At 42.5% G+C, this 24,946-nt stretch overlaps 2 protein-coding genes across 2 annotated transcripts in view; one reads left to right on the top strand and one right to left on the bottom strand.

The window, feature by feature from the left end:
• Window positions 1-8,882: 8,882 nt before the first annotated feature.
• On the top strand, window positions 8,883-9,758 carry LOC141114546 (RNA-binding protein with multiple splicing 2-like). The gene has a single exon (XM_073608298.1). The coding sequence runs from the start codon at window positions 9,081-9,083 to the stop codon at window positions 9,675-9,677; it is 597 nt and encodes a 198-aa protein (XP_073464399.1). The 5' UTR covers window positions 8,883-9,080; the 3' UTR covers window positions 9,678-9,758.
• A 4,322-nt stretch (window positions 9,759-14,080) lies between these two features.
• The window catches only part of COASY (Coenzyme A synthase), a 747,507-nt gene continuing 736,641 nt past the window's right edge, over window positions 14,081-24,946 (bottom strand). The window contains exon 10 of the mRNA XM_073608300.1: window positions 14,081-14,281. Coding sequence (XP_073464401.1) covers window positions 14,096-14,281 — 186 coding nt within the window. The 3' untranslated portion in view covers window positions 14,081-14,095. The remainder of the gene's footprint in view (window positions 14,282-24,946) is intronic.

A 24,946-nucleotide genomic window follows, 5' to 3' on the forward strand; every position in this document is an offset into this window, starting at 1 on the left:
ACATGATAGGCTTTCCTGAAGAGATGAGTTTTCAGGGATTGCCTGAAGGTAGCAAGAGTAGGGGATAGCCGGATAGATGGAGGTAGCGAGTTCCAGAGGATGGGAGAGGCTCTGGAGAAATCCTGGAGACGAGCATGGGAGGAAGAGATGAGAGAGCTTGAAAGCAGGAGGTCTTGAGAAGAGCGGAGAGGTCGATTTGGGCGATATTTGGAGACAAGATTAGTGATGTAGCTTGGGGCAGAGTTGTGAATGGCTTTGTATGTTGTGGTTAGAATTTTGAATTTAATTCGCTGGGTGATTGGGAGCCAGTTGATTTATCAGGAAGTAATCTAATCTATGGTATGTACCATGCACTTTTGAATGAAATGTATGGCTTTTCTCTGTTGGCTGACAAACCCTCCAAATATCAACCAGGTGAGGTTTCTCTAGCATATCCTTAAATTTCTTTTTTATCAGTAATCAAATGGGGGATTGAGGATGCGTAGGTATCCATCTCCCGATCAAAAACAAAGTTAAAATCACCTCCTATTATTACCACCCCTTCTGCTCTTTCCAATAAGTTTATTAACATTTGAGTGCCTACTTTAATCTGATCCACATTAGGTAAGTAAATGTTAATCAATATGTATATTTTTCCATATATGATTACTTTTAATAACAGTGCTCTACCATCATGATTCAACCACGTTTCTTTTATCTGATGGGGTATTGATTTATGAATTGTTATCGAGACACCTCTTGACTTACAATAAGTATACGTATCACGATACCAGGTAGGATAATATCTATTTTGTATGTTAGGTATATGATCTGAACGAAAATGCATTTCCTGCAAGAAAGCAATACCCACATTTTGTTTATGGAGGGAGTATAAAATTTGTGATCTTTTAGTTACTGCATTTATCCCCCTTACATTAAAGGAACATATTTTTAGGGTACTCATAGAACGATACAAGAAAGAGGAACAAAGGGAAGAGAGAGAGAGGAAGAGGAAGAGGGGGAAAAAAAAAAACCCTGTTACACTATATCAACACCCAACTACACAGACAACACACACCCCTGCTCTTAAACAACTTTTATTCCTATCTACTTAACTTCCAAAAATCCACACTCCCCTCAAGCACTCCTAAACACACATCCGTTTCACACACTCACCTCGTTAACCAAGCAAATGCTGTCTAGCAGGTAATAACATGTTCACAGTCACCATATAACCCACCGTCAACCCCTTCCAAACATAAACCATTCAACCTTGCCCTCTCTAACTACTCGACTCCTCAGAGTCTAACCTTACAAGTAAGTTGCCTTAAGTAGGGGGTACAAAGAGACCTTCCCTACAGTAGACGTACTCGACTCAGGCTTATTTATATAAAAAAAAAAAATTTTTTAGATTCCCAGATGGAATGGAGAACCCCCCCCCCCCCCCCATTCCATTCACCTTTTATATACAAAACAAATGTCCAAGATTAATACATATATTTTATATTATATCCCTCTTTTGGGTGTCACAAAATAACACCCATTAAAAATTATAAATGTCTTTTCCATCTGGATCCTGCAAAATGTAAAGAACAAGTATCCATCATAACTACATACATTTCACATAAATCTCCCATATTTCTTATGCAAGATATCTCAAGATTTTCAAAACTATGAGTCATTTGATATTGGGAGAGAAGGAGGAGAAAGAACCCCCCCCAAAAACAAAAAACAAAAAACAAAACAAAAAAAAAAAACAATTTTTCCTTCTCCCTTCTTGTCTTCCTCCTCCCCACCCTCCCCCTATAGAACATAACCTAGCGTATGCCCTAATGATCCAACCCTATTGCCAACCATACCCAAATATAATGCAAAACAAGTCTTTGGTGTTTATTTAGTGAAAAACCCATCATATCCCCCCCCCCCCAAAAAAAAGGGGTGAAAATTACCCCAAGTTAGTGCAAAACAGATATCTTATATAATTTTGTGTAACATACCCATCGTATCCCTATATTTAAGTTATATTTTCCCTTTTTTTCTTTTTCTTTCTCTCCTTCTCTCCCCTCCATGAAACATATACACTATTATGGGTATTTATAAAGTGCACATTACAAACAAACCAAGAGAGGAAAAGGAAAAAAAAAAATAAAAAAAAAAAATTTCCCCTCCTTCTTTCCTTCTCCTCTCTGCCTCCCCTCCCCCCTCCTTCCTGTAGATCCCATTTCCCTCCACTCCATCCCTAGTGACACACATACCTCTTTTTAGTGCAAAAACATATGTCTAGTATACTTTTGTGCATCATGCCCATCATATCCCTATATTTGAATAATATTTTCTCATTAAATATATACATCATCCATAATTATTCAGTGCACATTGAAACAAAGAAGAAGAAAAAAAAAATAATTCACCCTTTTTCCTTCCCCCTTCCTCCCCTCTCATCTACTCTCCCCCCTTTTTTTTCTTTTTTTGCCACTTTAGCGAAGTGTTATGTGGGAGATAGTTTCAACTTTACAGTTCAATCTCATCCCTTTACATATTCACATCATTGTGGCGTTATCGTTCTTTATTAACCAATTATTCAAAAATAATAATAGAAACAGGAGATACAAATCTTCCCCTAGAAGTTATTTATCCCCAATGACCCTCCTAAACCAACCCCCCCTCCACTACCCCATGGTCCCCCACCCATCCCCCCTGTCCCAACCCCCGACTCCTCCCCTTATTGTCATGGCTTCTACCTGTTCCAATCCTCATCCTTCTTATTTACACTGATTAGTGTGAATCGTCAAGTTTATTTTCCCAGTAAGGCTTCAAGCTAAATTTCCCACACCTCGGCCGCCTGGAGTGAAAACTTATATTTTACCCAATCCCTCCATGTCTCTTCAAAGGCTTCCATATCTAACCCTTCACCGTACCTCAAATTTTCCAGGCAGTGAATTTCACTTATCTTGTTGAACCACTCCGGCAATGTAGGTCTCCTGTCCAGCCAATATCTGGGAATGCGGCATTAAGGAGGTGTGGTAGCAGCGATTTCAAGTACCTCTTCGTGGGCATTTTACTCCCATGATGTAAGCACACCCAAGGGTCATCTGGGATATCCATGTTAGTGATCTCAGATATGTTTCTCCTTATCTCCCCCCAATATTTTTTAATTTCCGGACACTGCCACCATATATGCGCCATTGTCCCAATGTCCCTGCAGCCCCTCCAACATAGTTGCAATGATTCTTTCTGGATTCTGTGTGCTCTATCAGGGGTGATGTACATTCTCGCAAGGATCTTATAATTCATCTCGGCAAACTTAAAGCCCACCGAGGTGGCGTTCATCCTTTTCAAAATCAGCCCCACCTCCCTTTCACTGATCTTGATGTCCAATTCCTCCTCCCACTTCTCAATATATGGCGGACGCACCACCTCTCCTGATTCGTTCAATATCCTATAGATCTTAGAGACACCCCCCCTCCCTTTTTTCTCCATAAATATTTTCTCCAGGGGAAGTAGACCCTCCATCGACCTAATTGCCTGCGGGAGTGTATCAACAAAATGTTTCAACTGCTTATACTTCCATAGATCTATAATAAACCATTCATCTTTAGCTTTTAACTCCTGGTATGTACACAGCTTGCCCTGTCTCATGATGTCTTTTAGTTGGGCATCTTCCTTCAAAATCCACCTCCCAAACAGATCGTCTCTCCCAGGTGTAAAATAATCTGTGTCCTTAAGCGGGATTAACAGTGAATTGTATCCCCAGTGCTCCCTTTTGTGCAATTTATCCCACATATTTAGTGCGTGTTTAGTGATGTCCAGTATTTCCGTGCTCGGTTTTCTATACTGTGGTGGAATCCACACAATCTTACCCAACTCTACTTCGCTCATTTTATTCTCTATTTTCACCCATTTTTTTTCTTTATTATTTTTTACTCAGTCTAGAATACGTGATAAGGCTATTGCCACATAATATTTTTTAATGTCAGGTGCCCCCCACCCCCCTTCCTCTTATCATTGGTTAATTGTGTAAACTTTATTCGGGGTTTTTTCCCTCTCCATATAAACTTTAGAAACATAGTGTGCAATCTGTTGAAATAACTCTGCGGGATTAGGATTGGGAGCATTTGCATTTTATAAATGATTTTTGGCAGGGTTGTCATCTTAAATAGGTTAATTCTACCTCCCCATGACAGTTGGTTACACGGGAGTCTGTTCAGGTCGGTCTTAATCTCGTTAAGGAGTGGAATAAAATTAGCTTGGAACAATGACTCTTTAGATGTGGTAATTTTAACTCCTAGGTAGTTAAGCTCATTTATCCCCCATTTAAATGGAAAACTCTTTTGATGTGCATTTTCCTCTTCTTTGCCTTCAATTATGTCCAAAGTTTCAGACTTAGTTGAGTTGACCCGGAAGTTGGATATTCTACCGTAGGCTTTAATAGTCTCTATCAGGTTCGGAAGAGTAATCCTCGGGCGGGTGACGTAAAATAATACGTCGTCCGTGAAGGCAGCTATTTTGTACTCTTCTTCCCCTATTTTTACCCCGCTAATGTCCGGATTGAGCCTTATCTTTGCAAGGAGGGACTCCAAAGCCAGCACAAACAGCAATGGGGAAAGTGGGCACCCCTGTCTGGTGCCGTTATACATTTTGAATGATTCAGATAACGTTCCATTCGTCTTCACTCTCGCTGTGGGGTGTGTATATAGGGCCTTTATCCAGCTAAGCATTCTATTACCCAGGCCAATCTCCTCCAAAGTGTCCCACATGAAGCCCCAGTCTACCCTTTTGAAAGCTTTTTCAGCATCATTTGACAGGAGTAGACCTGGGGCTCCACTATCTTTTATTTTCTGGACCACCATTAACGTCTTGATACCGTTGTCTCTCCCTTCTCTACCTGGCATTGATTATCTGTTTCAACCTGTCCTGTCGGCTAGGATCTTAGCAAATAATTTCGCGTCGATGTTTAGGAGTGAAATGGGCCTGTAGCTGGAACATAACGTGCTGTCCTTTCCTTCTTTCCAAATGATAGCGATACTAGCTTCTAGTGCTTCTTTCCTCATCTCCCAGTTCTCCCCTATCCCGTTCATGTATGAACACATTATAGGTATCAGTAAGTCCTAAAATTTTTTGTAGTAAAGAACGGTCAGCCCGTCTGGCCCTGGGCTTTTACCGGTTCGGGTATCCTGAAGGGCATTCTTGAGCTCCTGTTCAGTTATAGGGGCATCTAAGATGGTTTTACTGCTTTCCGCTATTTTAGGTAAACGTGCGTTTTTTAAAAAGTTTTTGATATCCTCTTTTACTTCTGTTTTCCTCGTGTGGATTGTTTGTGTTTATTGCGTATAGCTCTCCATAAAATTCTTGGAAAGCTCTCGCAATATCACACGTTCTATATCTCATTATCCCCTGACTTGGTCCTTATTTTTTCGATATAATTAGTCTTTTTCTTTTTTTTCAAGGCCCTGGCTAGTAATTTGCCCGGTTTATTGCCTTTAATATATCTATCTTTTTTCACTAGATTGTAAATCTTACGCGTTTTATGTTCAATTAAAGCCCTCATCTCTTCTCTTATGTAGACTTACCAACACCTCCCCCTCTCCTGATGTTTTATGTTGCTGTTTTAGTTCTTGGATTTCTTTTAACAGGACATTCTTTTCTTTTACCAATCTCTTTTTTCTTTCCGAACCTATCATCATTAATATGCCCCTAATATATGCTTTATGAGCCTCCCAGACTGTGGCCTCAGTGATCTCCCCGGGCACATTTATTTTAAAGTACAGGTCTAATTCTTATTTGATCCACTTTGTAATATCCCCACTACCCACCCCTGACCATTCTGAGTACTCCCCATTTATCACCACTCTCTGAACTTGCCCTTGTAGCCAGTTTTCAATCCATGTACTCAGCCTATGGTCCATGTCAGCAGACCTTATTTTGTACAGTAAACGTTTATGGGGAACTGTGTCAAATGCTTTTGCAAAATCCAGATACACCACGTCTACGGGCCTTCCTTTAACTAGATGGCAACTCACCTCCTCATAGAAGTTTAATAGATTGGTTTGGCAAGAACGATTCTTCATGAATTCATGCTGATTACTGCTGATACCGTTCTCATTACTAAAAATCTTGTATATAGTCCCTTATCATCCCCTCCAAGAGTTTACATACTATTGATGTTAGGCTAACTAGTCTGTAATTCCCAGGTATGTATTTTGGGCCCTTTTTAAATATTGGTGCTACATTGGCTTTTCTCCAATCAGCTGGTACCATTCCAGTCAGTAGACTGTCAATAAAAATTTGAAACAATGGTCTGGCAATTACTTGACTGAGTTCCCTAACTACCCTCAGGTGCAAGCCATCTGGTGCCGGTGATTTATTAATGTTAAGTTTCTCAAGTCTAATTTTAATTCTGTCCTCTGTTAACCATGGGAGGTTCTTCCTGTGATGTGTCATAAGGATAAACACTGCAGTTTTGGTTACTGAAGCCCCAATTCCTTAATGAAGACTGAGGAGAAGAATAAATGCAATACCTTAGCCATTATCTCCCCATCCTTTGTAACCAGATTTCCTTCCTCATTCTTTATGGGGCCAATATGGTCTGTCCTCCCTTTTTTACTGTTTACATACTTAAAGAATTTCTTGGGATTTTTTTTTCTCTCCTCTGCTATGTGTCTTTCATGTTCTATCTTAGCTGTCCTTATTGCACCCTTACATTTCTTGTTGCATTCTTTATAAAGTCTGAATGCTGCTGATGATCCCTCAACCTTGTATTTTTGAAGGCCTTCTCCTTTGCTTTTATATGCATTTTTACATTGGAGTTAAGCCATCCAGGACTCTTGTTCGCTCTTTTAAATTTATTACCCCATGGGATGCATTGGCTAACGCCCTTATTTAATACACTCTTAAAGCAAACCCATCTCTCCTCCATGTTCTTTGTTCCTAATATTTTATCCCAATTTATTCCTTCTAGCAAGGTTTGTAGTTTAGGGAAGTTGGCTCTTTTGAAATTCAGTGTCTTTGTATTCCCCTTATGTTTCCTATTTATGTGATTTATACTGAAGCCAATTGACCTGTGATCGCTGTTACCTAAATTACCCCGTATTTCCACATCCATGAACAGGTCTGTATTGTTGGTAATCAGTAGATCCAGTAACGCTTTATTTCTAGTTGGTGCATCTACCATCTGACCCATAAAATTGTCCTGCAAGACGTTTAGGAACTGGCGAGCCTTAGATGAATGCGCAGTTCCCTCTGCCCAGTCTATGTCTGGATAGTTGAAATCCCCCATTATGATAACACTTCCCATCCTTTCTGCTAATCCAAATTGTGATAGGAGATCTGTCTCCTCTTCCTCCCTCAGGTTAGGGGGCCTATAGCATACTCCCAGTATTATTTTCCCCTTAGCTTCATCCCTTTGGAGCTCTACCCATAAAGATTCCACCTCTTCCCTAGCTCCCTTAGTGATGTTATCTCTCACATTCACTTGTACATTATTCTTGATATATAGGCATACCCCCCCTTTATTACCCTCTCTATCCTTGCGATAAAGGGTATACCCTACCCTTAAAATTTTAACTGATCAGTCTAGAGCACCTGCTGTAATTTTTTTGTGTCCCAGTTCCTATGTTTTTGTGCACAGTTGAGCCGCTTAGCTTTGTTTCCATGTTGGAGGTATGTATTTTTTGCTGCAATTCTTCCAGGAACACCACTTCTTGCCAGAATTCCCCTGGACACTAGATATGTGTACATGGGTCCTACTGGTTTCCGCCAGTTCTGTGCTGATGGCACTGCTAGACATCTGATGCCGAAGGGAAGCAAGCACGATGTGTCTTTCATCTGCTGCATTAACCCTTTCGCTGCCTGAGCTTGTTTTGCACAGGTTTAAAAAAAATGTAGGTCTGAAGATTGCATAAACCTCCAAAACAGTATATATTTTCTGAAAGCAGACACACCAAAGAATAACATAGTGATAGTTCCAATTTTTTATATCACATCAGATATTACTGCCAACATCTAGGAAATGCAAAATTGCAGTAAAATATACATTAAAATTAATTTTAGGGCACAAAAACACAATAAATTACCCAATATGTTGGTAAAATATAAAAAATTATGTTGCATCAGGTAAATACTTACCCAACATTTGCGTGCACCTGTGAAATGGCCACAAACTTCAGTACCCTATATTTTCCATAGAGAATGCTTTAAAAGCCCCTATAGGTCACCGGTTTAATTACGGAGAGGGTCTAGTGCTAGAAATATTGCTGTGTATCGTAATCTTCATTTTCACGTGAAGCATGTGTTTACATTTGTACATGCATATTTATGGGGGGGGATTTTTTTGTGCTTGGGTGTAAATTTTATTTTTTAATGAGACATCTAGCCCCCTAATGCAGTGCAGATTACATTACATTCTTTCTGACCATGCAAGGGGGGAGGGGGGAAACCGACAGAGGGACCTGTAAGTGACATTTTAAACATCGGTTCCGGGTAAGCAACAAGGAGTGGAGGAGAGTCGACGTATGTTCGCTTAGCTCCCTCCCCTCTACCCGGCCACACCCACTATGCCGGTCCTGGGCCCACAGATGGGCAAGCGGCGCATGGGATACATGGTGGGGGGGCATGGGGGCTGCCATTATCAGGGGGGTGTGCAAGTAATCCGCCACCCACAGAGGCACCAGACTGCTTGCATCCGATAGGCAGAAGTTGGCTTGTAAGCTATAAATACACTTCCGATGACTTCAGTATACAGTGGAGACGGAAAGTATTCAGACCCCCTTAAATTTTTCACTTTGTTATATTGCAGCCATTTGCTAAAATCATTTAGGTTAATTTTTTTCCTCATTAATGTACACACAGCACCCCATATTGACAGAAAAACACAGAATTGTTGACATTTTTGCAGATTAGAAAAGGAAAACTGGTGCACTCTCCCCCCCTTCTCAGCACTCACAGACCCCGCTCCACCTCACCCGCACAGACGGCACCTCACCGCTCCATCCCACACCAGACTTGCAGCACCGGGGACGAGGAGACACTTTCTGTACCGGCAGAGGAGACAAACACCCGCCACCGTGGACTCTGCTGAGGACTCCGCCGCTGGTTTATACACAATGACCACCCTGAAGACGGACAGCGAGCACAGCAATAATAACCTGGAAGAAGAGGTTTGTACCCTCTTTGTCAGTGGCCTACCTATAGACATCAAACCCAGAGAACTTTATTTGCTATTTCGACCATTCAAGGGTTATGAAGGATCATTGATCAAGTTAACCTCAAAACAGCCTGTAGGCTTTGTTACCTTTGACAATAGAGTTGGGGCTGAAGCTGCAAAGAATTCCTTAAATGGCATCAGATTTGATCCAGAGAACCCACAAACCTTAAGGCTAGAGTTTGCAAAGGCCAACACAAAAATGGCTAAGAATAAATTAATGGCTACACCTAATCCCACAAACTTCCACCCTGCACTTGGAGCACATTTCATTGCACGAGATCCATATGACCTAACAGGTGCTGCATTTATCCCAGCCTCCCCAGAAGCCTGGTCTCCCTATCCACTATACACGACAGAGCTGGCACCAGCAATCCCACATGCTGCTTTTACATACCCAGCAGCAGCTGCTGCAGCAGCGGTCCTCCATGCACAGATGCGTTGGTATCCTCCATCTGAAGCCACTCAACAAGGATGGAAGTCTCGCCAGTTCTGCTAAAAGCTCTTTGGGTTTTTTCCTCTCCATGAAGTAATGTGCCAGAAATGAACAAGTGTTCGTAAAACATTGTACTTCTCCAGATGCCAAGCCTTCCAAATGTGGAAGGGTCATAACAGTCCTTTTCAGCTACTTAAGATGAATTATTTGGCAGTCTTTCTGCAGAAAATATGCCTTTGTGGGTAACTTAAAGTCCAAATGGAGTAACAGGAAGTGACTCTTGAAACCATGGTAGAAGACATGGTGCTGCCATTGCCAGACCATGTTTTATGTTCTGTAATGCTACAGATCTCCCTTCATCGCATGTTGACTTTCTGGCATGAATTAGCTATTTAAGTGTGTGTGTGCTTGTTAAAATCTATTGCTTGTTTACCAATTTCAGCTGGTCTGCAATGAGACCCTGAATCTAGTCATGCAGTGATGAAAACTTGGCTTGATGTACTGTTTGGTCTACCACCTCAAATTCAAACAGTGCAAACTGAACTCTACTTTCAATCTTCTGTTTGTTTTTTTTCATAGGAGTCTGTCCTTGCCAAATGCAAACCTATGGGGAAACAGAACAAAAGTACCAGTATTTTTGTAACTTGTTTAATAAGGAGATATTTATGCATCATGTGTTTGTGTGATAATTATTAAAATAATATATTCTGTCCTAAGTTAATGTTCAGTTAAAAAGCTCAAATCTGTATGGTTTGTCTGCTGTACTCTATGAACAATTGTGCAATTTTGTTTTGTTGCAGCCTATTGCTTGGTATTGATGTACTTTCAGTATTATGAAAGGTTTCTGTTTGGAGAAGCAGTTTCTCTATTGATGATCCTAAAAGAATGTGATACTGGATAAAATATGTATTTAAAGTGTGAATTTTTTTGAAACTCAGGTTTCTGACAAATTAAAGTAATTGAAAACTGAAAAAAAAAAAAAAAAAGAAAAGGAAAACTGAAATAGTACATGGTCCTAAGTATTCAGACCCTTTACTGTGACACTCAATATTTAACTCAGGTGCTGTCCATTTCTTCTGATCATCCTCGAGATGGTTCTACACCTTAATTTGAGTCCAGCTGTGTTTGATTATACTGATTGGACTTGATTAGGAAAGCCACACACCTGTCTATATAAGACCTTACAGCTCACAGTGCATGTCAGAGCAAATGAGAATCATGCGGTCCAAGGAACTGCCTGAAGAGCTCAGAGACAGAATTGTGGCAAGGCACAGATCTGGCCAAGGTTACAAAAAATTTCTGCTGCACTTAAGGTTCCTAAGAGCACAGTGGCCTCCATAATCCTTAAATGGAAGACGTTTAGGACGACCAGAACCCTTCCTAGAGCTGGCCGTTAAGCCAAACTGAGCTATCGGGGGAGAAGAGCCTTGGTGAGAGAGATAAAGAAGAACCCAAAGATCACTGTAGCTGAGCTCCAGAGATGCAGTCGGGAGATGGGAGAAAGCTGTAGAAAGTCAACCATCACTGCACCCGTCCACCAGTTGGGGCTTTATGGCACAGTGGTCCGACGGAAGCCTCTCCTCAGTGCAAGACACATGAAAGCCCGCATGACGTTTGCTAAAAAAACACCTGAAGGACTCCAAGATGGTGAGAAATAAGATTCTCTGGTCTGATGAGACCAAGATAGAACATTTTGGCCTTAATTCTAATGCCCCGTACACACGGTCGCATTTTCCGATGGAAAATGTCCGATCGGAGCGTGTTGTCGGAAATTCCGACCGTGTGTGGGCTCCATCGGACATTTTCCATCGGATTTTCCGACACACAAAGTTGGAGAGCAGGAGATAAAATTTTCCGACAACAAAATCCGTTGTCGGAAATTCCGATCGTGTGTACACAAATCCGACGGACAAAGTGCCACGCATGCTCAGAATAAATAAAGAGATGAAAGCTATTGGCCACTGCCCCGTTTATAGTCCCGACGTACGTGTTTTATGTCACCGCGTTCAGAACGATCGGATTTTCCGACAACTTTGTGTGACCGTGTGTATGCAAGACAAGTTTGAGCCAACATCCGTCGGAAAAAATCCTAGGATTTTGTTGTCGGAATGTCCGAACAAAGTCCGACCGTGTGTACGCCCTATAAGCGGTATGTGTGGAGAAAACCAGGCACTGCTCATCACCTGTCCAATACAGTCCCAACAGTGAAGCATGGTGGTGGCAGTATCATGCTGTGGGGGTGTTTTTCAGCTGCAGTGACAGGACGACTGGTTGCAATCGAGGGAAAGATGAATGCGGTTAAGTACAGGGATATCCTGGACAAAAACCTTCTCCAGAGTGCTCAGGACCTCACACTGGGCCGAAGGTTTACCTTCCAACAAGACAATGACCCTAAGCACACAGCTAAAATAACAAAGAAGTGGCTTCACAACAACTCCGTGACTGTTCTTGAATGGCCCAGCCAGAGCCCTGACTTAAACCCAATTGAGCATCTCTGGAGAGGCCTAAAAATGGCTGTCCACCAACGTTTACCATCTAACCTGACAGAACTGGAAAGGATCTGCAAGGAGGAATGGCAGAGGATCCCCAAATCCAGGTGTGAAAAACATGTTGCATCTTTCCCAAAAAGACTCATGGCTGTATTAGATCAAAAGGGTGCTTCTACTAAATACTGAGCAAAGGGTCTGAATACTTAGGAACATGTGATATTTCAGTTTTTCTTTTTTAATAAATCTGCAATAATATCAACAATTCTGTGTCTTTCTGTCAATATGGGGTGCTGTGTGTACATTAATGAGGAAAAAAAATGAACCTAAATGATTTTAGCAAGTGGCTGCAATATAACAAAGAGTGAAAAATGTAAGGGGGTCTGAATACTTTCCGTCCCCACTGTATGTAAACCCCCCCAGGTACAGACCTGGCAGCAAAAAGGGGACATTTCATTGGCCGACCATTGTAGGGTCGGCCATGGTCCTCAACGTTGCCCGATCAATGGTGTCCTCAATGTTGAGAAATACAGGCAGATACTTCTCCCCAAATTTATTCTGCAGCAGGACAATGACCCCAAACATACAGCCAATGTCATTAAGAACTATCTTCGATGTAAAGAACAAGGAGTCCTGGAAGTGATGGCTTGGCCCCCACAGAGCCCTGATCTCAACATCATCAAGTCTGTCTGGGATTAGATGAAGAGACAGAAGGCACTGAGGTAGCCTACATCCACAGAGGATCCGTGGTTAAATCCCCAAGTTGTTTGGAACAACCTACCTGCTGAGTTCCTTCAAAAACTGCATGCAATTGTACCTAGAAGAATTGATGCTGGTTTTAAGCCAATATCATATTGATGTGATTCAGATGTTTCTTCTGTTCACTCTGTGCATTAGTAAATTAAATTTTGATAAAAATAAGCAATTAAAATATATATTTTTGAAAGCATTTTTACTTTACAGCATTTCTTCAAACCTGCTAAAACTTTTGCACAGTTCTGTATATATAGCTATGTGCTAGTTGAAATTTCTAGAAATGCCCGTTGAAAAATACGTCTCAGCAAGACTTTTTGCTCAACTGTGAACTGTTCACGCCACCTCACCTTATTGGCTCGTGTTGAATGGTGGGAAGGAGACAGTGGAGAGTGGAGGTGAATGAGAGGCACAGTTCCGGGATTGATGGACACACTGCTCCACTCCCAAAAGGAAACTACAGCTCTCATAGGGCTTTATGGCCAAGGGGAGGGGCCAAAGGAAGAAAAAAAAAAGAGTGACTCTAGAAGGTTCTCAGTGGACTGTGAGATTAGAGGAGGGAGAGGGCATGCTGACCTGGAGCTCAGGGTTGCAACGATACCACTTTTTTAGGGCCGAGTACAAGTATCGATACTTTTTTTCAAGTACTCGCAGATTTCTTTTTAATGTCATGCGGTGCTGAAGAGCTGGAGGTATCGGATTAAGCATCGTAGCATTTGCACATGCTCATGCAAATGCTCAGTATCGGCACTGCAACCCTACTGTCAGTGGTAATAATGTTATGGCTGGTCGGGGTATAAATAACTGTAATAAGCAGCATTTACTTGTTTGCAGCAGAATATTTTTCCCTACAAAGAAAGGAATACACAATGTATGCCCATGGGCTGAATGTAATTTTCTTGATCTTCTGTATGACAAACATTGTCCAGCAGGCTGGACAGTCCCTGCAGACACAATGATAAGTGTGCTTCTGGAATCTCCATCATCCTGATTAATGAATGACCCTGGAAGGGGGGAGAGAGTAGAATGGGAAAGCAACAAGACAAAAACAAAATGGCGCACGAGGAGGTACCAAAACACTGATAACACAACTAAAAGTCTATAGAAGTCCAGGAAGTGTACATATGCAGCATTAGTGGCAGCTCCCTTGAGAACGAAGCAGTCTCTGGAAGAACAATGGGAGAAAAACAAGGTATGCAAAAAAAAAACTAAGTGCAGCAGAAGATGCAACGAATGGTATATTTAATTAAAATCAGCCAAATGGCTACTCACATTAATATAAAGATCAAAAGGCTTATAACAGTATAATACTGTGGTCACTCCGTGGGTCCCCAGTGGATGGTGGTGTGTAGATTTTAACACAAGAGGAGAGGAACAACCGGCCGGCCGGACATCTGTCTTGTCATCTCGGAACCAGCATGGAGAACACTATGGGTCGCATCGGAAGTGACATCAGAACATGGCAATAAAGTTTCAAAGCATCCGCTTCTTCATCAGATCTAAATGGCTATTGATCTAAACAGTCTATATAGAAATTCACACAGAACACGGACCAGAGACAATGTAACTTATTGTGATAAAACATCTAAACAATTAAAATACATGTTTAATTAAAATACATGTTAAATAATGGCATTCCAATATCATGAGACAAAACAAGGTATATATCTAAATGTGGGTATTGCTATTCGAATCGTGTCTTGTAAGACAATCAGTACTGATCAACAATAAAGAAGCTAATGAAAGTGGGTACGAATATATTTAAATAAGGGGTATGTTATATGAGAGAGATATTTACCAAAAATGATATATTCATATTAGGTTAGATTAAAATAAGTAACGTTAACCACTTCACCTCCGGAAGATTTTACCCCCTTCCTAACCAGAGCACTTTTTACAATTTGGCACTGCGTTGCTTTAACTGGTAATTTCGCGGTCATGCATGCTGTAGCCAAACAAAATTTGCGCCCTTTTTTCCCCACAAATAAAGCTTTCTTTTGGTGCCATTTGATCACCTCTGCGGTTTTTATTTTTTGCGCTATACACAAAAAAAGAGCGACAATTTTGAAAAAAAAAACAAAACAATATTTTTTTACTTTTTGCTATAATAAATACCCCCAAAAATGTTTTTAACAAATTTCTTCATCAGTTTAGGCCAACATATATTCTTCTACATATTTTTGGTAAAAAAAATTGCAATAAGCATATATTGATTGGTTTGCGCAAAAGTTATAGCGTCTACAAACTATGGGAAAGGTTTTTGCCATTTTATTATTTTACTAGTAATGGCGGTGATCTGCGATTTTTAGCAGTATTGCGACTGACATTTTTGGGACATTGACATTTATATAGCGATCAGTGCTATAAAAATGCACTGATTACTGTGTAAATGACACTGGTAGGGAAGGGGTTAAATGTGTGTTCCCTCACTGTGTTCTAACTGTATGGGGATAGGACTGAGTAGGAGAGGAGACATTTCGCTGTTCCTACTTACTAGGAACAAACAACATGTCTCCCCTCCTCTGACAGCAGAGGGAATTGTGTGTTTACACACAAATCCTTGTGCTGGCGCTCATGCACGCGGCCAGCGACAGTCGCGTCCGCCGGCCACGTGCATCGGGCGCGCCCCCTGGCGGCTCTTAAAGGAAACCCCATATATATTAAGGAAAATTGTTGTCCATACTTACCGTAATTTTCCTTTCCTGGATCCTCCCCATGTCAGCCTACTATGGGTCAGCTCCGCCCCCTCTGACCCCTCCAGGACCACCTCATTTCTAGTCCATAAAGAGCGGTTGGCTGCCCACAACAGTGTTCAAAAAAACCACGCCTCGCGACGGAAAAACTGGGTGGGAATCCTCCGGCTGACATGGGGAGGATCCAGGAAAGGAAAATTACGGTAAGTATGGACAACAATTTTCCTTATTCCTGGACCTCCCCATGTCAGCCTACTATGGGATGTTCCAAGCAATATTAAGAAGGGAGGGAAGACAAAAAAATAAAAAATAAGCCAAACCCTCAATACAATGCTACTCAAAATTTTTATTGGGCAACAGCCGCCGTAATACTGTAGAGCCAAATGTTTCCTCAGGCGGATAAGCCATATTAAGCTTGTAATGCCTAATAAAAAAGGTGTTGGGCACGCTCCAGCTTGCTGCTCAGCAAACTATCCCAGGGGCGACCTTCGCGTATGCCCAGAATGCTGCCATACCCCTCGTCGAATGTGCTTTGATATCTGAAGGAGAAGGAAGGCCCAGCGTTTTGTATGCAATATGCATGATCTTGACAAACCAGGAAGACCCAACTCTGGATGTTGCTGGCATACCCTTTTTAGGCCCCATTGGGAAAACCTACAGCTGATCTTGTTTGCCAAAGCTTTTAGTCCATTTCAGGTAGGTTGAAACCGCAGAGACCAGATCTAACCTACTCCACTCATCAGCTGTATCCGCCGGAAAGGCTGGGAGAAAGACCTCCCAGTTCATACAAAATTATGTGGCCACCTTAGGTAGAAAGCTCGGTATCGGCCTAAGGACTACCTTGTCTGGGAGCACCAAACAATATGGTTCTTTAGATGAGAAGGCGCACAACTCGGAGTCTCTTCTGGCCGAGGCCACGGCTACTAAAAAACAAAACTGTTAAAAGAAATAATGAACAAGAGAAAGCTTGATCAAACGGAGGAACCAGCAATGTTCCCAAGACTAGTGTAAGTCCTCTTTTGGAAAAAACGATTTCAATGGAGGTCTGATTTCTATGGCTGCACCTAAAAAAAAAAATCAGATCACCAACGGATGTAGAGCATATCTTGTACACAACATAGCCGACAAGGCAGGGATTTGACCCTTCAGGGAATTATAAGCTAACCCTTGGAGACTACTCTGCAGAAACTCCAAAATCTTAGTTATTGAAGGAGATCCAAGGTCCCAACCCCTTTCCATAGTATTCCAGATTTGGTGATAGGTTACATTCGTTCTGCCGATCCTGTAATAATGTCATAAACTTTATCCTCCTGCAGTTTGGGTGTCAGGCCCCACTCTGCAGAAGGGGATTTTGACAAGGAGGCAGAGGGATTGGTGAGCCCAACGTATCCTCCAAGTCAGAGGGAACCACAGCTCCCTAAGCCAGTAAGGTAGGACTACTATTACTGTGACCCATTCTCGCTGAATCTCCAGCAGGATTTTGAGAGCCAATGGAAGCGGCGGAAACACATACACCAAGGGAAAATTAAGTGATGGGACTTCTGCGCTACTATATGAATACGTTAAATCAATGGGATGTGTGTAAAACCATGAAAGTGATGCTGCAAAATCAAATAGTGCTCACTGAATCACCATGATGGTAAACTATATAAAAGAGGATTTCGCGCAAACACATTAAATATGAATTCAATATATAAGGTAAATCAGAATACAAAGTGCAAATCTAAATAAAAAATGTCCAATAAATAGTGAAAAATCGCTTTAGTGAAGGTTTAGTTGGATGATGTATTTTCACATACAATCAATGATTCACTGATTTCCTTCCCTTAAGACAAGTCTCCCATTGCCCCTACCTTGAAAGGCTTAAAATAAAGCCTTGATGTGGATACAGGTCATGGTCTGGGAGTAATTGGTGTGCGTCCCCTGGAGGTGGTTCCTGGTGTGCTGGTGTTGGAAGATGCTTCCAGTCAGGGGCAATCCCGAATCCAGGGTTCCGGTCCAACCAAGGGGGGGGAAGAGAAGGGACAAATAGGCTTCCAATAGTGTAGCTCATTATAAAGTGATTTTATTTTTAAAAGCTTCCAAACATTGGATAAGAGGCGATGCACACTGTGGATACAGTGTGTAGCGGTGACAGGTAAAGATGGCGGCGGAACGCCGTCACCTGGTACAAAGCTTCCGGTTCACGCTGGTGTCTTCCGGGTTAGAGCGGTGTGTGATCACACACCGCTCTAACCCGGAAGACACCAGCGTGAACCGGAAGCTTTGTACCAGGTGACGGCGTTCCGCCGCCATCTTTACCTGTCACCGCTACACACTGTATCCACAGTGTGCATCGCCTCTTATCCAATGTTTGGAAGCTTTTAAAAATAAAATCACTTTATAATGAGCTACACTATTGGAAGCCTATTTGTCCCTTCTCTTCCCCCCCCTTGGTTGGACCGGAACCCTGGATTCGGGATTGCCCCTGACTGGAAGCATCTTCCAACACCAGCACACCAGGAACCACCTCCAGGGGACGCACACCAATTACTCCCAGACCATGACCTGTATCCACATCAAGGCTTTATTTTAAGCCTTTCAAGGTAGGGGCAATGGGAGACTTGTCTTAAGGGAAGGAAATCAGTGAATCATTGATTGTATGTGAAAATACATCATCCAACTAAACCTTCACTAAAGCGATTTTTCACTATTTATTGGACATTTTTTATTTAGATTTGCACTTTGTATTCTGATTTACCTTATATATTGAATTCATATTTAATGTGTTTGCGCGAAATCCTCTTTTATATAATATAACATACACCAAGGGGAAGTTCCAAGACCTGGACAGAGCACCCTGACCCAATGCCTGTGGATGCTAGGTCCAGGTGAAGAAGCAAAGCAGTTGACAAATCTCCAATGCAATAAGATCTATCGAAGGCGTCCCCCAGATCCTGAAGATCTTGCGTAGGTACTTGGGGTTGAGGCCCCATTTGTTGTGATCCCCAAAGCCTCAACTCAAGCGATCTGCTAAAACATTGCCAGGCCTGGGAGTTAAGATGCTGTAAGAGAGCCGAGATTCTTCTCTGTGCAGAGGAAGATTGACATGCCACCTGAAGGAGAGGGTAACTTCTTGTGCCCCCTTGATGAGTCACGCAAGCCACCGTAGTTTTGTTGTCCAAAAGAATCTTGACAGCTCGACCTCGCAACATAGGTTGGAACACTAAGAGCGCGTCTGACAGCATCCAATCCCCGGAAATTTGAACTCTTCCACAAAGGTACCATTGGCCTTGAACCTGCTGTCCCAGGCAGTGTGCCCTGCAGCCTGCCAGACTGGCATTGGTGGACACCACTATTGGTTCTGAGGCCTTCAACGGAACTCCACTGGAAAGATTGCGAGCTACTGACCACCAAGCAGGGACCAGATTATCGGAATTGGCAGATGATCCCACTGAAGAAGAAAGTTGCATTGAACCTCCTTCTGCGCCACCTGACCCACGGGACTACTGGATTTGTGGCTGATAAAACCCCCAGATACTGCATGGATTCCTTCAGCATCATAGAAGGCCTGGCCATCACTGCTTTGTCTGAGACTGGATCCCCTGGACCTTCCTCTGAGGAAGAGAAACATGACCCTGATCCGTGTTGAATTGTACTCTCAAATACTCCAACATTTGGGTCAGATGCATCTGGCTCTTCCGAAAGTTGATCAACCAACCGAAACAAGTTAGTGTTTTGCAGGTGAATTCACATGAACTAGAAGGAGCTCATTTGACAGACCCAGAAGTAGCATGTCATCTAGATAATGAAATATTTGCACTCCCTTGACCCAGAGTCGCAACGACAGCAGACAGTAGCTTTAAAAAACATTCTCGGAGTCGTGCAGAAACCGAATGGGAGAGATTAAAAAATGAAAATGAAAGCCTTCCACGGAAGGCCTGAGAAAGCGATGGTGAGATGCGTCTATAGAGATATGAAGATATGCATCCGCCAGATCAATGGAAACCATCCAGTCTCCTGACTCCACAAGCGAAACGATCGTTTCCAATGACTCCATTTTGAATGGTGGAACCTTCATGTAGGAATTCAGGACTTTGAGGTCAAAAACTGGTCCGAAACCCCCTGAAGCCTCTAGGTCAAAAACAGTGGGGGAACATACTGTTTGACCCAATTCGTGCCTTGGAACCGGAAGGATGACCCTTGCTGCCAACAGCTCCCCTATATATCCTTGCAAACATTGCCTCCTTTCCAAATCCGTAGGAAGTCCAGTTTCTATGAACAAGGTCTGAGGGGGCCTTGTTCTGAACTCGAGACGATAACGTGATCGAATGACGGCTACAATCCAGGTATCATGTCATTTTTCCACCCAAACCCCCCCTGAATTGGGCTAGTCTTGCTCCTACTTGAGAGGGTTAAGCGGAGACAGCTTCAGAAGGACTTATTTGAAGCCTTAGGATTTGTCCCCACTACTCCGATTTGTTGTGCGACCTGACAAGCGAAGTCGCATGACAAGTCAAAACCCATGTATTTCAATGGTCCCCATTCTAATTGGTGTGACTTAGGTCGCAGCGACTCCAAAAAAAGGTTTTTTGCACTACTTTGTTCCCACATCTGTGCGATTTGTTCTAACATGGTTTTCACAGGTCGAATGATATCGCATCACAAATCGCACAGCAAAGTCGCAATGTAAATAGCGCGACTCTGGGGATACAGCAGCCCCAGGAGTTTTGCTGGCCCTGGGCTTGGAAGATTTCTGAAAGGTTGAACCAGCTCCTCTCCACTGTCTGAAAAACTGTCCCTGGCCTCTCTGAATCCTTCTTTGGATCTCTTGTTAAACCGAAAGGGCTGCTGTGTCTTAAAGAGCCATTATTTTTGCTGTCATCTTGACCTGGTCGACAGCCACAACTCTACAGCAGTCTGCAAGGAGAAGAACTGCCACTTCCCAGACTTTCATCCAAACATCCATCCACCAGCTCCGCTACCCACACTCTAAGGCTGGATTCACACCCATGCACCACCAGTGCACTCCGCAGAACCGCACCACAGAACGTGTCCCACAGGAGACCACGATAAACGGACAGTAGTGCAAATCCACAAATCCGCAAAAAGCACCAAAAAACGCACAGGTGCGAACCCAGCCCAAGTGCTGCTGCCACAGGAGTGAGTGCTACCGCCAGTCTGCAGGCTGCTGTCCAAACTATACCACCTTTTAGGTCTGCGTTTACTTTGCGATCCATAGGATTCCTAAAAGAGACCAAATACTCCAACATAATGAAGCATCCACCTTAGGCGTACTGTCCCAAGGGGTACAGCTTCGATACACCATTATGCACATTGAGCTTCTTCTCAGGCCCCCCCACTCATCGTCAATTACTTTTTTTAATTTCAGAAATGAAATGGGAAGGAGGGTAACGATCTCTTTAATTATGGGTAGTATCTTTGCTGTTTATTTGGAAACGAAAATTCTTTCCTTAACAGCCTCCACCAAGGGGTGAACCAGTGCAAAAATCAAAAGTATGCGATTCTGAGACCATCTCAGCCTCAGATGGATCCGAATCACTATCGACTTCAGAGTTAAAACGCACTGAAAACACATGATCTGAATCTGCAGATGGTGAAGATACAGCAGGATGAGAAGGATTCCTTGAAACACTCTTTAACCCTTCCTAGACTGCGTGCTTAATGTAGAATTTAACCTGGCGTGCTTTCACATCATTGTCCTGAGCCGTCTGATGTCTTGGCCTCTCTTGGCTTGGGTCCAAGCGACTAAATTGAGGTAAGAGCGAGGGAGATATGGAATGCTGTGACAACAGGCATCTATCCAGCTGCATGTGACTTTGCGATTTGTCATGTCTAATCCCTTCTTTACCCTTTTGAGGCTGGAATGCTGATTTGGAACCTCTTTGCGGGAGTTTATCTCGCAGTGGGCCCTTCTCGCTGTAAAACACAGAGGATGTGCTCTCTTTAAAAAAAAAATAAATAAAAAAATAACTACAATTAAAATAAACTTCTCCATCCAAATCTTAGGTGCTTAAGGCAGCTAGGCATAATTCCCCAGTCCTAGAAGGTACAGGATAATAAAAATACTCTGACAGACAAGTAAATACAGCAGAAAGTACCTGGAAGGAAGCTGAGCAGAGCAGAGAAGCAGATTGACCAGCTGGAGGCTGAGATTAGCCTAGAGGACAGAATCAGCAATCAGCAGTGAGCATTCTGGTGTTTGCTAGACAACCAAAAGAGGAAGCTACCTCTGACCTCACCTGCACAACTCTGAGCTTCCTGAAAGGAGTACATGTGGAGGAGGTGAACTACAAGACCCAGCGAGCCAAACCATGAACACACAAAAACATGGAAGGAGAGAGTGCCAGCACCTGCCTAACGAAGGTATTTACAGTCATTTATACTGCCAGTGACCTTTGCCAGTAATACACAGTCATTTATACTGTACCATACAATCCCAGCACCATGGGAACCCACCTTCTCAGGAGATTTACAGCCTATATGGGGGGGGGGGGGTCTTCTGAATCGGGAGAGGCTGAACCCGACAGGATGGATGGAGAAAAAAAAAAAAATAAAAACTTTAAAAGGCGTCCGGAGGGAGGACGAAAAAAGAACACTGGTGTGGGCAGCCAGCCGCCCTTTATGGACTAGAAAAGAGGTGGTCCTGGAGGGGTCAGAGGGGGAGGAGCTGACCCATAGTAGGCTGACATGGGGAGGTCCAGGAAATATATATATATATATATATATATATATATATATAAAAGGGGTTTCGTGCAGCGGTGCCATTGTGCCGCAGTAAATGTACGCAAGCTGGTCGGGAATCGGTTATAGAGAGCATCATTTATTTTAAAATGAGGGGAAAATGATTTAAAAGGAGGGAAAAATGATTTAAAATTAATTTATTATGGAAAAACAAAGTTCCAACCAATATCAGTCTCAATGAGGTGATTCAGGTTCCATATGTCAGTGGTTAAAATTATAAAAAACAAACAGTTATTCTATGTATTGTTAACTATAAATCACCAAATCACCACATCCACCCCATGAGCAACAGGTGGCAGAATCACAAATGGAAACCCAGACCTCTAAAACATCTAGAAATATATTAGATGATCACAGAAGGAACAATAGAAGGCAAGATACTGGATATATATATATATATATATATATATATACACACACACACACATGCCCATGCATATGTACGTACACACATATATACATATATATACACAGTATCTCACAAAAGTGAGTACACCCCTCACATTTTTGTAAATATTTTATTATATCTTTTCATATGACACCACTGAAAAAATGACACTTTGCTATAATGTAAAGTAGTGATTGTACAGCTTGTATAACAGTGCAAATTTGCTGTCCCCACAAAATAACTCAACACACAGCCAATAATGTCTAAACCGCTGGCAACAAAAGTGAGTACACCCTTAAGTGAAAATGTCCAAATTGGGCCCAATTAGCCATTTTCCCTCCCCGGTGTCATGTGACTCGTTAGTGTTTTAAGGTCTCAGGTGTGAATGGGGAGCAGCTGTGTTAAATTTGGTGTTATCGCTCTCACTCTCTCATACTGGTCACTGGAAGTTCAACATGGCACCTCATGGCAAAGAACTTTCTAAGGATCTGAAAAAAAGAATTGTTGCTCTACATAAAGATTGCCTAGGCTATAAGAAGATTGGCAAGACCCTGAAACGGAGCTGCAGCATGGTGGCCAAGACCATACAGGGGTTTAAACAGGACAGGTTCCACTCAGAACATGCCACCCCATGGTCGACCAAAGACATTGAGGGCACGTGCTCAGCGTCATATCCAGCACCATATCAAGAGTGCAGAGTGTATGAGTGCTGCCAGCATTGCTGCAGAGGTTGAAAGGGTGGGGGGGGTCAGCCTGTCAGTGCTGAGACCATACGTCGCACACTGCATCAAATTAGTCTGCATGGCTGTCATCCCAGAAGAAAGCCCACAAACAGTTTGCTGAAGACAAGCAGACTAAGGACATGGCTTACTGGAACCGTGTCCTGTGGTCTGAGGAGACCAAAATAAACTTATTAGGTTCAGATGGTGTCAACCGTGTGTGGCGGCAACCAGGTGAGGAGTACAAAGACAAGTGTGTCTCGCCTACAGTCAAGCATGGTGGTGGGAGTGTCATGGTCTGGGGCTGAATGAGTGCTACCGGCACTGGGGAGCTACAGTTCATTGAGGGAACCATAAATGCCAACATGTACTGTGACATACTGAAGCAGAGCATGATCCCCTCCATTTGGAGACTGGGCCGCAGGACAGTATTCCAACATAACGACCCCAAACACACCTCCAAGGCGACCACTGTCTTGTTAAAGAAGCTGAGGTTAAAGGTGATGGACTGGCCAAGCATGTCTCCAGACCTAAACCCTATTGAGCATCTGTGGGGCATCCTCAAACAGAAGGTAGGGGAGGGCAAGGTCTCCAACATCCACCAGCTCTGTAATGTCATCATGGAGGAGCGGAAAAGGACTCCAGTGGTAACCTGTGAAGCTCTGGTTAACTCCATGCCCAAGAGGGTTAAGGCAGTGCTGGAAAATAATGATGGCCACACAAAATATTGACACTTTAGGCCCAATTTGGAAATTTTCACTTAGGGGTATACTCACTTTTGTTGCCAGCGGTTTAGACATTAATGGCTGTGTGTTGAGTTATTTTGAGGGGACAGCAAATTTACACTGTTATACAAGCTGTAACTCACTACTTTACATTGTATCAAAGTGTCATTCCTTCAGTGTTGTCACATGAAAAGATATAATAAAATATTTACAGCAATGTGAGGGGTGTACTCACTTTCGTGAGATACTGTGTGTGTGTATATATATATATATATATATATATATAGGCATTTAAATAACTGTATTTATTTCAATTTCCTCATTAAGTCCTTTGAACGCCAAAAGGTATAGATCCAAAATGTTTCCCGTTTACATAAAAGTCAAAAACGCTCAGCAGGTGAATATATTTCAGGTATGGAATCAATAATTCACACCTGAAGTTCAACTGTATTTTTAGTGTGGTGTTGGGCAAAATGTCATGGGACACTGTATTTTGGGAGACCTTCTTGAACGAACCGTCGGTGCTCAGCGAACCTAGCCCGCAGTGTTCTGATGGTTCTGCCCATATAGAGCAAACCACATAGGCGGGATAAACAGTATACGACATATGTTGTCGAACAATTATAGAACAACTTAATGGTGTAAGTATTGCCATTGGTTGTAAAGGCTTTTTTTTACCATGAGGAACATGTGAGCAAGTGAGACATAGCGGTTTCTTGCAACTATGCATACCCACTAATGGAATGAGAGTAAGTTGTTTAATAGTGGTGACTTTGGCTTGAGGTTTCCTTTTACTAGGTGCCCTTCTATACACAAACTTTGGT

Source organism: Aquarana catesbeiana, linkage group LG12 (assembly GCF_042186555.1).
Source record: "Aquarana catesbeiana isolate 2022-GZ linkage group LG12, ASM4218655v1, whole genome shotgun sequence".
NCBI lineage: Eukaryota > Metazoa > Chordata > Amphibia > Anura > Ranidae > Aquarana > Aquarana catesbeiana.

What these genes read in the sequence shown, in the direction of transcription:
- LOC141114546 (XM_073608298.1), top strand. Translation starts at nt 9,081, where the DNA reads ATGACCACCCTGAAGACGGACAGCGAGCACAGCAATAATAACCTGGAA.